General features: G+C 33.8%; 1 protein-coding gene across 1 annotated transcript; it reads left to right on the forward strand.

Annotated features, from left to right (window-relative positions):
- Positions 1–12073: 12073 nt before the first annotated feature.
- On the forward strand, positions 12074–14841 carry LOC112762568 (uncharacterized). Its single transcript, XM_025808440.3, has 3 exons — positions 12074–12432; positions 12967–13465; positions 14393–14841. The coding sequence occupies exons 1-3, from the start codon at positions 12220–12222 to the stop codon at positions 14755–14757; spliced, it is 1077 nt and encodes a 358-aa protein (XP_025664225.1). The 5' UTR covers positions 12074–12219; the 3' UTR covers positions 14758–14841.
- Positions 14842–15616: the final 775 nt, after the last annotated feature.

The following is a 15616-nucleotide window of genomic DNA, read 5'->3' on the forward strand; positions in this document are numbered from 1 at the left end:
TCCTATCGTCATTCTTTTGTTGTTGCTGCTGTATTTTTTTGTCTTTTCCTCTTTCTCTCTCTGGTGAAGAAACAGTAGAAGGTGAGGAAGGAGAGATTTGAATAGTGCAGAATGAACCGAACACAGTACTCATGGTGAACCAAATACAGTACTCATGGTGAATTGAACATAGTACTCATGGTGAGCCGAACACAATACAATTGTATAGTAGTGAGTGAACGAAACATAATCCATTATATAAAATCAAATTCAAACAGCTTTCTGCAGAATGAACCGAACACAGTACTCATGGTGAACCGAACACAGTACTCATGATGAACCGAACATAGTACTCATGGTGAACCGAACACAATACAATTGTATAGTACTGAGTAAATGAAACAAAATCCATTATATAAAATCAAATTCAAACAACTCTGCCTACAATTTACATATTATCAATTCAATTCAATTCAATTCAGTATACCTCCGTCCATTTAATTCAATTCAAATTAGCAATTGCATTCCATTCAATTCGATTCAAAATTGAATAATCCAAACTTTGCCAATTTGATTCGTTTCAGAAGACTAATCCAAATCGCTCTCCTGATTTGAAGTTGAGTCATTTATTGTTTCGATTCAGAAGTGCATATCGAAGAAGAATAGAAAGAAGCAACAAGATCGAAATTTGAAAACGAGAAGATGAACGCGACCAGAGGAGAACGACGAAGGCAATGCAGATCAATAAGAAAGAACGCGAGGAGAGAAGAAGAAGAAGAAGAAGAAGGAGAAGGAGAAGGAGAAGGAGGTTTACGTTGCAGCAGAAGGTTTACGTTGAATAAAACTTTAGGTTGCAGCACATTATATGTAGCGCGTGTATGACAAACAAGTGAGGGGTAGGGAACGCGTGTGTGGAGGAAATTACTTGGTTAACAACCATGTAAAAAATACATGGATGCAGAACTTTTCCGTAAAAAAAAACTTATTCACCTAATATTTCTCTTATTTTAAAATTTTTCAAAACCTATATAAAAAAGAATACTTCATAATTCTTTCATTACATACCCTAATCTCCTAACAAAAATTATTAGTTTACTAATTAAAATATGCAAGAAATATATTTTAAAAACACATAAGTATTTCTTATAAAAAACGACGGGTATAGTAGTGGCGTAGTGCTAAAAACTAAAAAGGAAAAGGAAAAGAAAATTACACTAACCTCTGTTAAAGTTTGTCGTAAGCATCCCTCTAATTGGACACCATGGATCATTGACCCCTCTTATTCTACCATTTTTTTACTGTAAATACCAAAATACCCTTTTTCTCTTCTCCTCCTCTATCAAACTACTCTTTTCTCCATCCTCAATGATATGAAACTAGACAATCTAATTCATAACAATTTCAATTCATATGTGTTCTTGGAAGTAGCCTTCATTGACATTGACAAATTTGTTAATTTATCATCTTGCCGGCATTTATAAGATTCAAGTCCATGGAGTGATTTTTGAGGCTATTACCGTATTTTCATAGTAATATCTGGTCCGGCCTTTTTGAGAACTATGACATAGCCGACCACGCCAACCATTAAGGTGGTGGTGGAGAGAAAGGTTGGAAGGGGTAGGACCATAAGAGACGAGAGGGGTATTTTTGGTATTTTATGTAAAATGAAGAAGAAAATTGTTTTCTCAAGAAAAACATATCTAGTACAACCCAAGAGACAATAATGTCACAAGTCCAAAATATAAATCCAAATCAAACGAGACTTTTAGGGGGTTGTCTACCCTTTGACCCTATCTATTGTTCTCTAGTTTCTCTTTTGGGCCTTTAACCCATTCTTTTACCAATAATTTTCAAAACAAGTCATTATAGCTAAGACAACAACTTAAAAATTTCAGGAGCTACTCATTTGAACCCAGCTTCAAGAGTGGACGAACCATAACCCAAAAAAAGAAAAAAAAAAGAAAAAAGAGTGGATGATCCTTTTGGTCGGAGGCTTGGTTTTATTATCGCACATTGGTTGTATCGGGAAAAAAATATTGAATTTTTCCGGCTTTAGCTTAAGGGCTAATTTTTTATATAAATATATTAAATATTTTATTCACACGAAATATGCATATTATTATAAAAAAATTAAATTAAAATAATATTAATTTAATTTTTATTTTTAAAATAATCTAATTTTTTAACATGTAATTACTCACATTTTGACACGGTTACTAATATTTTGAAGCAGCTCAATATAATTTAATTTCATACAACATTTTCAAGTTGAATTCTTTTTAAATCCAGTTAGTACTAAAAACCAAAAAAGTTTGTGGGAGAGATTTAAACAATGGATATATTTGAGCAATTAGTACTTAAAAACAAGTAATTTCTATTTACCCTAATTCTTTTAAAATAAGCGATTATCTTTCTCCACTCTTTTTTCTATTTTATTGGCCACGAATTTGTTACTCCCACTTTTATGTAGGAGTATCTTTAACCAACACAAAAATATTTACAAAATAAATTCCGTTTTTTAATTTTTAAAAATATCAATAATTAAATATTAACCCCTTTGTTTATTCTTTTTACACATTTTTCTTTTCCTTTTTCCAAAGTCAAAGAATAGACTAGAAATATATTTGCTCTGCTAAGTTTTCCTCTTTTAATCACCGTTATTCGTTCTCTCTTCCTCTCCCTCTTTGGTTGCTCGTTCTCTGATCCTCTCTCTGCGCTATTTTCTTGACAAAAGAAAACTGGCATCGCATCCATTTGTAAGTTGTAATTTCTAAAACTTCTTTGATAATTCTGTTGTTTGCTATTGTTTGGACTGCAATATTCTATCATTTTTCCAAACTTCAACTGTTTGTGCCGATTTGCAACGGAGGACACTGGTGGTTGTGGATTGCCAATGTCCAGAAGAAGGCATTCTATGTGCTTGACCCTGTCAACAAGAAGAAAAATCAAATACCTGGCTTGAGAATTAAATTGAACAAATTTGTTGTAAGTTATTTAAATCATACATATTTTGTTGTAAATTATTCAAACATGAGTAGAATTCGATTCATTAGAGTTTGTGATTTACATTCAGTTCATCCTTAAGTGTTCAGTTGAGTTCTTTTACATGCAGAAATATTTTCCTTGCTGATTGAATGTTTATCACGTTTTATTCAAACATGAACAGAGTTTGGTTCATTGTAGTTGCTGGATTACATTCACTTCATCCTTAAGTGCTCACTTGGGTTCTTTTGCATGCACAAAATATTTTTCTTGCTGATTGAATGTTTATCACGTTTTATTCAGACCATGAACAGAGTTCGGTTCATTGAGGTTGGTGATTTACATTCACTTCATCCTTACTTTTTGTATACTTTTCAGGGATTAATAGTCTCCCAGATGAGGGTTTACGCTGGGGCAGAACCCTTAATGGAGGACGGAGAGGGATTAAAAGCAGAGTATATCAGGCTCAATGGTCAACGAACAAAGTAAAAAAAATTTTCTGCTATAGTACTATTTTTAATGTGTTTTATTTTGTATACTATTAATCATATTTTACTTATTTCTTGCTTAACTATGATTGTGGGATATACGTTCTGAAATAGCTCAAAACAATTGATCCCCGAAAGATCAAAAAGGGAAAGAGGTATCAATATAAAAACTGGACACAAGTAAGTAATTTTTAAATTAATGAAATTCGGTTCACTTCTTATTTCAGTTGGGGTTCATTTCTTATGTAACAAATTCCTTTCAATTGAATTGTAGGAAGAAATTGATGCCTTCAAGCGCGAATATGGTCCAAACATTCTCTTGGACAAAATGAACAAAATCAGAGAGCAAGTGATTCGGAAATCTGAAGCCATAAGACTCCCAAGGCCATCTGTTTCTCTCTCCAGCCCTTTTAGTAAATTAACATTTGGGAATATAGATAGTAAATAGGATATACTTTATTTGACTGATTGTAATTAACACTATTTTGTTTAACTTGTTTAAAAAAGCAAACACTGCTTCTTTAATGTATATATGTGAATATTAATGTAAATTTTATTGGAAATCTAATGTTAATGGAAAATATAATGTTAATGTATATATCTGTTGGAACTGTCTGGATGCTGTTTCTTTCTAGGTTCACAGTGAATAGATTCAGGGTACTTATCAAACATTAAGAGCCCCAAAACACAAATGAACTGAAATTAATACACTAGATGAACCGAAAAAGTGCATATATCACTATAGCAGAGAGCTAATTTTAAAACAAATCTTTATATCAGTATTCAGTTTCAGAAACACCTGAACTCTTTGACATAACAGAGTGACTATTCAATAAACAAAAAAGTGACTATTCAATAAATAATTCCAGAAAGCTAATATCAAATACAAAAAAAGTGACTATTCAATCAAGACTAACACCAGCTAGAAATTAACCCTCCTATACGTTCAATGAACCAAAATTTGCTCATACATGAATAAAAATTTATGTTAATAAAACTGAAACTCTTGTAATCCTCTCCGGAATAATTCATATCCTATGCATTTTAAAGGCTGGAACTTGACTGAATCATTGATCTACTGTCTAAAAGGTTCAACTGCAAAAGAGAATATAAATCATATATTAGCAAAATGGACAGATGAATGTTTCCCTAATCGAAAACAAATCAATGTTACATCGCTTGGAGTTGGCTTTTTATTTTTCTTCGTGGCGTTTGAGATCTTTTTTTTTCAAGTTTGATCCTAGTCTGTTCTTGGGCCGGCCTCTTGTCCTAACATGTGGCGGGCTTTGAAGGTCGTTCATATCGTTCAACGTTGCTTCTTCGTGGGTTAACGAACTTTTTTCTTTGCTTCTCGTTTGATATTCTTGCATCTCGTCCATGACATTGTCAAGGGCCCGATGCAGAATTTGGTAAGTTCCTCGGACTCTAACGCAAATTCGCAAATATTGTGCGACTGAAACACCAAATCGTCAAATTCCTTACTTCTCGACTCTAGTAGAGGCTCGTCTTGACTGCTCTTGATGTGTGTGTGCCTCCTCTTTATGTTTTTGCTCCAGCATTCCAGTATATATTTTGGTGCCACGTTATCTACTTGCTCGAAGTTTAAGACGCACAGAGAATGGCGGCATAGTATGCCCCTTGATTTGAATAGCAGGCACTGACACTTTACATCTCATGATACTGCGTCGTAGGTGAAGAAAACTTGTTGAATGTGGAGTTAGAAACCTGCTCTAAGACTTCATATGTTGTAAAATGTAAGAATTGCGACTAATTAACTGTTTAACTAAATAATTAATATTGCCCAAAAATAGGATCCAAAAATTTAGAATGAGAATTTGAGGATTTAGATATGATTTTTGGACTCAGTAGATTTTTCTAAGTCAGAAAATGTATTTTCTACGAAAAACCGAGTAAAATCGCGAACCGACAGCTGAACCGGTCGAACCAGTTTAAGTCTGTCCGGTACTGTGCGAGAAAAATTAAAAACAGTAGAAAATCTTAGGAAAATATTTAAAGTTGAAAATCGGGCGTTAATTTTTAAAGGTTTAGGCCAAACGGGCTAAAAACGCTAACGGATTGGACCAGACATAAGTTGGGCTTGTTGGGCCCAAGCCCAACATATATATAGGTTCATTAAATGAACCCATCAGCCATAAACACAACACCACACAGCTTAAAAGAGAGGAGAGTGAGGGTTTCCATTGTCACTATTCATTATCAACTTCCCAAGCTCATAACTTGAGCTACGGAGATCCAATCGCCGCACCGTTTGCGGCCACGCGATTCTCGCGGAGAGCTCTACAAAACTCATCTAAGAAACTGGTATGAAAATCATGAAATCCCTCTCAGCCTTTCCTTCAAAAAATTCGAAAATCTAGTTTTGGGGTTTTTGATATTTTAGTGTTTTGATGTGTTTAGGATCAATCTAACTTGAGGAATCTATTGGGTTTTGCTTCCAAAACTGTTGGGTAAGGTGAGTTGTTCTTTACCCTTGTGAAATTATAATTATGATGAACCCTAGGTTGATTAGTTATAATTTGTGTGTATATAGCTTGATTATTGTGAGTTTGGAAGCTTTTGGAATTGAGTTGATGGCTTGTTGGTGATTGTTGATGCTTGTTGGAGTTGGTTGGTGACTTGGTTGTGGTTGGAAGCTCGAATTTCACTCAATTTGGGTTTTGTGCATATTGGAAATCGGTCAAGGTATGGTTTCAGTTTTCTCTATGTAGTATATAATATTTCTAGATACGTAGGCTAGTGACCCATAGGATAGGATCGAATTGTATTGGATGTTTGATTTGTTGAGATATGATGTATGATGAATTGATGAGTTTTGGCTATTTTGATGAATTGTGGTGTTAATGTTGATAAAATGATGTTGCAAAGTGAAATTAGGGTTGAATGAGTTTAATCATGAAGATTGTTAGTGATATGATGATGATGGATGATGATGTGAATTAAAAAAATAATTTGTGTGATATATTTGATATTTGAGGTTGATGATATTGTAATGTGAGTGGAAAATTGGTATAAAGGGTGGATTATGACACAAAAGGGTAGATTTTAATGTAAATTGGAGTTAAATTTGTGAATTTGGGTAAAAAATTGATTTTTAGTGAGCTTTGACGGATCATAACTTGAGTCTCAGTTTTCAAAATTTGCTGAAGTTTGCTTTAAATTAAAGTTCATTGAAAAATCTTTAAATTGATAAAAAGTTTGTAGAAAATGGATTTTGTAGTGGAAGTTATGATCATTCAAAGTTTGGTGTCAAAATCTAAATTCTGTGCATGCTGCAGAATTTATGATTTCTGGTTTGTGTGCGCACGCACAGCCTTGTGCGCATGCACACCCCGTGAATTTTTGAACCTGTGCGCACGCACAGCCTTGTGCGTATCCACACACGGGGACATGGCTACTGATGGGAGCGCTAGCACGCCCTGTGTGCACACACAACCAACGAAGTTCTGCAAGCTGTGCGCACGCACAGCCCTGTGCACACGCACACATTGGAAGGTGCATTCTATTAAGGGCGTTCGCACGCCTTGTGCGAGCGAACAGAATTGGAAAATTTTTCACTTGTGCGTACACACACTTCTATGCGTACGCACACTTTTTGAAAATCCTCCTGGGTGTGCGCACACACACCCTTGTGCGTATGCACATGCCCTATTTTTCAACTAAATTCTTGTTTTTTCTATTTCACCTTTTCAACAAGCTTGTAAACTTCTGTGACACCTATTTAAGACTCTTTGGCTTATTTTCGGGTATCAAAACATAGGAAAGGTCCTAGGAGATTTAATTTGGGTATACCTTGAAAAGTTAGAGAACGGAGGCTTAGGTTTCTGGTGTACTGAGGATGGGTTTGGTGGAGTGAGAAGGGAGAAAGATATATGAATTGAGAAATTGATGAACTAATGAGTTCGGAATGGAAATTATGAATTGATAGTGGTTGAGATGAGTCGAGGACTTGGAGTTGCAATGATGAAACATTGATATAATGAAATAGTGAATTTTTGAAAAAACCACTGATGTAACATTTTTAAATTGAGATTGTTGAGACGCTATGTGCCTGGCAGGGACGGCGGTTGGATCCCACCTGTCGAGGTAGCAGCGGCGGCGTAAGGGCGGTGGTTCGTCTCGCTTACCTTGAGATGTGAGATCCGTGGCAAGAGTATCCCGCTCGCATCCCTTCGGATCACTAGAGTGTGCAGGCACAAAATCCTGGACGGTGTTCCGAGCACCATATATCGAGGATTCCCAATTATGATTCCGAAAAGCGACATCTCCATGGAGATGTGTCGGGTTGGCAGTTGAACCGACAATGTGATATCACAGCCAATAGGACAGGCATTCATCATGTGCATCTTCTATTTGTTTGTTTGCTTTGCCGACTTGTAATTGCTTGTCTAATTGTATAACATGCCTAATTACCTACTTGAATTACTTGCCATATATGCATATACTTGTGTTTTACTTGCATTGATATTAATTGTGTTTTCTACTGGGATTGAGGAGGTTCGGACGGCGGTGGCGATAGGATCGCATGGAGGATAGGTTGGTAAAGTCTGTAGGATAGCGGAGAACTGTTAGACTAGAAAATCCCCTAAGTTAGATTACCCTTTTTATGTTATGGTTTTAAGTTACGCTTTACTGTTTTAGTTATGCTTTAAGATGAATCTTGTGATGGATATGAAGTTCTAGGATTGCCTCTGGCGTCCCGGGGTCTTATATCTTACATCACTGGGCACTGTTACCATACTGAGAACCTCCGGTTCTCATACTATATTTTGTTGTTATTTTTCAGATGCAGGTCGCAACCCACCTCGGTGAGTTGCTTTGATGGTGACAGAGCGGAGGATCCTGGATATGTTTTGGAGTATTTTTGGTTATTTTGTTTATATCTCTCACTTTTGTATTTACTTTTTCCTAGAGGCTTACTTTGAGAGAAAGATTTGTATAAGCTGTTTTAACTTCCAGATTTCTGTATGGTCTGTATATAGCTAGCCGGCTTAAACTCCGTGAGTCGTGGCTAGATCTTTATCTATTATACTCTGGTATTTTGTTATATCATATCTTTTCTTGTGCTTTAAGTTTGTAGCTTCGTGAGTACATTCTGCGCTTTTTAAATCCTATTTTTGAGCTATATTCTTCATCGGGTTTCTATACTATATTAATTTTTTCTATATATTATATGTATGAGCTTAAAACTGTTGTAACCTTTTATTGAACTTTGCTTTACGACACGAGGTAAGGTTTAGGGTAATTAGGGTGTTACATAAAACCTAGGGTGGTGCATTGATCTTGTGATGCAGTTCACCTTTTCTCTGAATTGTCCTTAAATTTTTCTAAACTTCTCGTGTGTATACACGTGCTAAAATTGAGCCTCTATTGCTGATTTTGTTGCGCACGGTATCACGATGTGAAAATCTGTATCACGAATTGACTCAAGGAGCTATTGTGTGTGCTGAACTTGTTGAAAAATGTGTGCATGCTCTCGCTCCTTTGTGTGTTTCTCATCCGTCCCAGAAGTGGTGATCCAGGTAAATTGGAATCCATATATGGCGATCTTCGTATAGCTCTGCAGAATGAACCAAAAACATGAGCTAACATAAACCAAAATCTGTGCATGTTTTAACCGAAAAAGTAACAACATGAAAATAATTCGAATTAAAACCTCAGTTACTTGAGAGCCACTTGTTGCCTCTGAGGCCGTACTTTGTGAGGAAATCGTTCCAGTTTCTGTCGAATGCGTCTTTTGTGAACGAGTTCCAAACGTTGTGTCTTATCTCTTGTTTGATTTTTTATGTCACTTGTAGCCGTTTAGTTTGCTTGGAATCTTCTTCATGATGTGCTAGATGCACCACCGGTGAATTGTTGTTGGAATGCACATCTCGATGGCCCTTTGCATCGATGCACATTGGTTGGTGAGAATGTCTTTTGGTGCCTTCCCTCCCAAGCAACAGAGCCAACATTCGAATATCCATTTGAATGATTGGATGTCCTCGTTTTTCATCAGGGCGCATCTGAAAAGTGTCGACTGACCGTGGTGATTCACGCCCACAAAAGAACCATAAACCAGATTGTGCCTGCATAAATAGACACACCCAAATAGTTGTGAACCGAAATGTGTGGATTCAATGAACCTAAAGACTTAATTTCGGTGAACCAAATACCTATTTGTGTTGTAGGTGGTGTCGAATGAAACCACGTCTCCGAAATACTCACATGCAGCCCTGCTTCTTACGTTGGCCCATAATGCATTTTTGATGGAGTAATCGCCTTCGAGGTTGAGCTCGAAAAAGAAATTTTGATTCTTCTCTTTCATTATTAATAAGTACTTCCAAAATTCTTTGGCATCGTCTTGTTCGGAAACATTCCGTACTTCCCTTGTGATGTAATTCCTCATGTCTTTTTTTTATAAAACTTAGTTCCCGATGACTGCCAGCTACTACTACGAATAATTGGTAAGTTTTGCTCGGTCTGATTCCGGCTTCCTCATTGGTTTCAATGGTGCGATGCACGAACATGCTTAGCTCCCTATATTATTTGAGCATCTTTGCCCAGTTTGGACAGCAGGGGTGTAAATGATTCAGAACAAAGACTGACATCTTTCAATATGTATACGTAGATCCTGGCTGGACAATTTATGCCGGCTAAAGGATTTGTCTTCAGAGTGGGAGATATCTTAGATTTCCACCTCCCCTCTCTGCTGCATACGATTAGTTGATTCTTAATCTCGTCTTCCTTCTGAGTCATGTTCCTTATTTTGGTAGAAAAACCGGCAAGTTTGGAATAATTTTTGTAGAACTTTCCAGCTTCTTCTAGTGTCTTGAGAGTCATCCCGATCTTTGGGACAAATTGTTCATCCACAACACACCTGGTCTGCATAATGAACCGAACATGTTACTAAGGTGAAACAATTGTATAGTACTAAATGAACAGAACATTATCTATTATATAAATTCAAATTCAAACAGCTATCTGCATAATGAACCGAACACGTCAATAAGGTGAAACAATTGTATAGTATTAAATGAACGGAACATTATCCATTATATAAAATCAAATTCAAAACACATGTGTCTACAATTTAGAGATTATCAATTCAATTCAATTCAGAACACCTACGTCCATTCAATTCAATTCAATTCAATTTAACAATTGCATTCCATTCAATTCGATTCAAAATTGAATATTCCAAACCTCTTCCGCTTGATAGGATTCAGAAGAATAATCCAAATCGCTCTCATTCAACTGATTTAAAGTTGAATCATTCATTGTTTCAATTCAAAAGATAAATGCTATGTGCAGATCGAAGAAGAAAACGAAGAAGATAAATGCAACGTAAGCAGATTGAAAGAAGAAAATAACGAAGAAGACGATGAACGCGAACAAAGAAAAATGACGAAGCTTATTATATTGAATACAATGCAGATCAATAAAAAAAATAAAGAAGAAAGATGCGAGCAGAGAAGAACTACGAAAGCTTTACGTTAAGCAGAAAAAATTTACGTTACAGCAGAAAAAATCTACATTCATATGTTAGAATGCATGTATCACAAACGAGTTGAAGAATGAACGAGACGCATCTAATAAAAATTGCTTAAATATATAACTTGGTTAGAATTTTTGCATAAATATAAAATATTATTCATCTAATTAATCCTAATGATACTCTAACACTTATTAGTGTCTTATTTTCTTGATACAATCTCCCATACATCTACCTCTACTTAAGCATAATTGCTAAATGTAGATGAGTTACATTGCATGAGAAATTAATTGAATACTACCATATTTATTTCCCTAAGTTCATGTAGCTAATAACATCCCTGAGTTTAATAATGTATATACATTTTTCGAAGTAAATCCCTCAGTAATTTATTATAATCATAGACACCTCGAAAAAATTTACCGTGTACTCAACAATTATTATGAGTTACTCCATTGGAAACAAATAAATCAAGCAAAAAAGTTAGTATCTTCGGCCACAGAACCCAAAAAAGAAAAAGAATTTCATCAGAACACTGACACAATCACAGAATCATCAATTTCTTTGACCTGAAAAAAAGTTAATGAAAAACACAAAAACACATTCAATCATTGTCTCTCCCAACACACAAAAAAACAAGTTTACACATTCACTGACTTGGTTACACCACTCAATAATAATCAAATGCCTTCCTCTTTGGAGCACTACTCATTTTCCACTTTCTACCATCACAACACCCTTTTGGTATCATAATCATAATCATCATCAATTCATCATCAAACCCAAGAAGAGAAAAATAGGACTCATAAAAACCATTTATTTTCAAGTGGAATCAGAGTCAGTAGTAATTAGTAGTAGTAATTACGCATTCAATAAGTAATAACTCTCTCTTTCCTTTTTTAGCTATATGGAGATTTAAAGAAGTGTGCTTTTGTTTGGTACAATGGAGGAAACAAAGGACAAAAACCTAAGAAAAAGAAGCATGACTTGTCAATGACCAAAAGCAAAAGCCATTCCAAACCTTAACTCCTTCTTATCAGTTTCTCAGTTTTTCACACATTCAAATGCCAAACCCGCCACCCTTTTATCTGATAAATCCAAACAAATTAAAAATTTCAAATCTTTTTTCTTTGTATTGCTCTTTTTTTTTCACTTTGGAAAGTTTGAGAATCTAAAAACACATAGAACCCTTCTCTTTTTTGCTTTTTCACCCTTTCCTTTTATCTCTTCGGCTCTGATCTTTCTTTCTTGTTTACCACTAAATCATTTATACTGACTATGAAGAACTTGACATCATCTCATTCAACATTTTCTTCTCCATCATCATCATCATCATCACCCTCATCATTATCAACACTAAGTTTGGAACCAACATTTTGCAACCCAAAGAGTGCAACTTCAGGGTGCATCAGTGCCATATTTCGAAGGATTCTATGCTCTCGTGCCCTTCCAACTCACGCTTCACGCCATATCAGACACCTTCATTCAATGGTGAGTTGCTATCATTCGAAAATATTATTAATTCTGTCTTAAACTTCTTAAATATGTGAGTTCTTTCATTGAGAACATAGACAAAAATACACGTGAAGGAGTTTATGATAGATAAAAGCACCCATTATAAATATTCATAAATATCAAAATACACTTCAGAAATTAATTTTTGATGGACAAAAATTTGATATTTACAAATATTTTGTGTATATGTTTGTCGATGAAAATAATCTCTCAAGGGTATTATTTTTAGGTAAAAATTTAGGTGCAGTCAACTTTACGTAAAGTTGATAATTAAGAGCTCTTAGATGAAAATTTAGCCAAATCATTCAAATCATTTAATGGCTCTCAACTATCAACTTCACGTGAATTTAGCCGTTGACTGAACCTAAGTTCTCATCTTATTTTTATTCTCCAAATTTTTTCATGCGTTTTTTTTTGTCTATTTATTCTTTTTAATTTGTTCACAGAATTGTGGTGTTTAAGTATCATAATCGAATTTAATACTTGTATTTTTGTATTTGCGAAATGTAGATGGCGAGTGACAAAGACGAAGAATTGAAGGCTAAGCATAAGAAGAAGGAAGGTGCATTTTGTGAAGCTGGGGTAGTGGCAAAGTTAATGGGATTGGAAACCACCATGGAAGGTTCAGTTTCATCATCAATGGAGTGCTTCTTGGGAGAGTTGAAGAAGCCAATGCATCATCAGGGTGTGGATAGGAGTGTAAAAGGTTCCTCATCATCTTCTTCGTTTCATGGGGTGCCAACAACTTTCCATTTGCATGAAAATGAGGACTTCTTGGTTTTCAGCTTCGGCGAGAAGAAGAAGAAGAAGAAGAAGAGAAACAAGAGTGTGTGTGATATGTGTGATGTTTCTTCCATCAATGTTGGTGAACTTGAAGAAGAGATTGTGAAGAGGAAGAAAAGAAATGATAATGCATGTTTGGCAAAGAACAAAGTTGCAAATGAGAGCAGCTCAGAAGATTCAAGCCCAGTTTCTGTCTTTGATTTTCACCGCCAACTTCTTCAAACAGGTTTCTTTCTTTTATTTTCAGTTCTGCTTTTGCTTTTTTCTTTTTCTGTCTATTATTATTGTCATAAGTTTGGAGAATAAAAATAAAGATTGCAAATATCAAAGTAAAAAAGTGGTCAAATATACAATTTTTTAGCTTTAGACTTTCTAATAAATTATTCATGCAAGAACAAAAATTCAATAATTATATCAAAATATTTTGATTCATCTAACAAATTTACTTGAAACTGTGTGATTTTTCATATGTATCTTGTTTTAATAAGATTTGAATTCCAACTTTTATGTTTACAAGTATATATGTGTATATATATGATATTGGAAGAGTTTCAAGTATACCTACTCATGTTCTATTTATTTTAACCGTTGATCTCAATTATAAAAAATATATATAATATATATTAATTAAAATCAACGAATTAAAAGTACTGGAAATAATATATATTAATTAAAATCAACGATTAAAAGTACTGGAACACCGAGGTACACTTGAAATTTTTTCTATAATATTTATATATGGTAGATTCTTTAGTGTTTATAAAATTTTTGTTTAATTTGTTTAAAAATAGAGATAGAGTGAAGTGGAATCCACATTTTTATTTTTAAATCTTACAGAGTAAATGTTAGACGCCATAGAAGTGATCTTTACATATTTTAAATATGTTTCTTATTTCAATAAAATAATTGATTTCTTTTATGCATGATTGTTGTTATTTATGAATAATTTTAATATTTCACTCTTTTTAATTATTTTTTCTACACTCAAATGCATGGTATTTACTTTTCGGTGAAATTTTTCACATAAGAATTTGATGTGTAAAATTATATATAGAACTCAACCATTAAAATTTCCTCTTCATTTTTACTCCACAACCAAACATGCCCAAATCTTTAAGTTTTGCTGATTTTGTTACAAATTATCCTTTTGCAGATAATGCAGATTCATTAGGAGTTGATTTGAATTGGAGAAGGAAATTGACACCAGAGCTTGAAAATGAAAAGCAGCATGTTCTGCATTCTGATAGTGACATTTTGTTGCTACTTGAAGAGGAAAAGCTTAATTTGGCAACTGAGAACAACAAACATAAAATGAAGCAAAGGCATAATAATGATTATGAAGATGTATGGGGTCAAATTTGCAAGCTAGTTGAACATGATTTGTTTGGATCAAATCAAATTGAGGCTGAAAGAATGAGAAAACAAGGTGAAATTGAAAACATAAGTGCAGATTTTGAGTCTCAAATTTTTTGTCACTTGTTAAATGAGCTGATAGATCAACTTGTTATTAGTTCCTAGTTTTAGTGAGAAAACTGCAAGTTTAATTAGAATCTTTATGTAAATTAAGTCAACTAGTGAAATGTAAAACAATTTTAGTCTTCAGTCTTTTGATTAGTTTTTCAGGTTATATATTTATATTTAGAGATTCATTAGAGAATTAATTATTTTTCAGTCAATATCAATCCATTTTTGAAATTATTTTTTTATTTTAAATTATAAATCATCAACTCTAGGTTTTAAACTCTAATCATAAATTTTAAGCATTTCAAAAAATAAAAACTAAAAAAAATATAATAAAAAATTAACTAATATTAATTAATTAAAAATAATCTTCTATACTTATTTTTATATTTATATTTATATTTTTATCTTCCATAATTTTAGCTTTTGCTAATCTCAATAAAGTGAATCATCTTAGTAACAAATTTATGGGAGAAACAGAAAGAAAAGAAATTAAAAGTTGAGTAATTACCCAAATTAGTCCCGAGAATTTTAGAATCGGACATTTTAGTTCCCAAGAAAATTAATACACAGATCAATCCCCAAGGTTTTACTCCGGCAGACAAATCAGTCCCCAGTTCATTTTTCGGCAAACTAATTACCCAAATAAGTCCCCAAAGATTTTAAAAACGGACATTTTAGTCCCAAAAAAAAAATAAAGTACAAATCAATCCCCAACGTTTCTCTCTATTAGACATAATAGTCATCCGTCTAAAAATAAAACAAATAAAATAATTATTATTATTAATTGCACAATAATATTGTACTATATTTTTTGTATTTTTTGGACAAAAATAATGATAAATTTATTCATTAAATTCTTATATATATAGTCACTTATTAATAATAATAATAATAATAATAATAATAATAATAA

The sequence above is a fragment of the Arachis hypogaea genome, chromosome 17 (genome assembly GCF_003086295.3).
Source record: "Arachis hypogaea cultivar Tifrunner chromosome 17, arahy.Tifrunner.gnm2.J5K5, whole genome shotgun sequence".
In the NCBI taxonomy this organism is placed as follows: Eukaryota; Viridiplantae; Streptophyta; class Magnoliopsida; order Fabales; family Fabaceae; genus Arachis; species Arachis hypogaea.

Excerpts from the sequence above, each read along its gene's own strand:
- LOC112762568 (XM_025808440.3), top strand. The coding sequence starts at position 12,220 with ATGAAGAACTTGACATCATCTCATTCAACATTTTCTTCTCCATCATCA. Across the intron at positions 12,433-12,966 it reads TCAGACACCTTCATTCAATG|ATGGCGAGTGACAAAGACGA; the intron begins GTGAGTTGCTAT and ends TGCGAAATGTAG. Across the intron at positions 13,466-14,392 it reads CCGCCAACTTCTTCAAACAG|ATAATGCAGATTCATTAGGA; the intron begins GTTTCTTTCTTT and ends ATCCTTTTGCAG.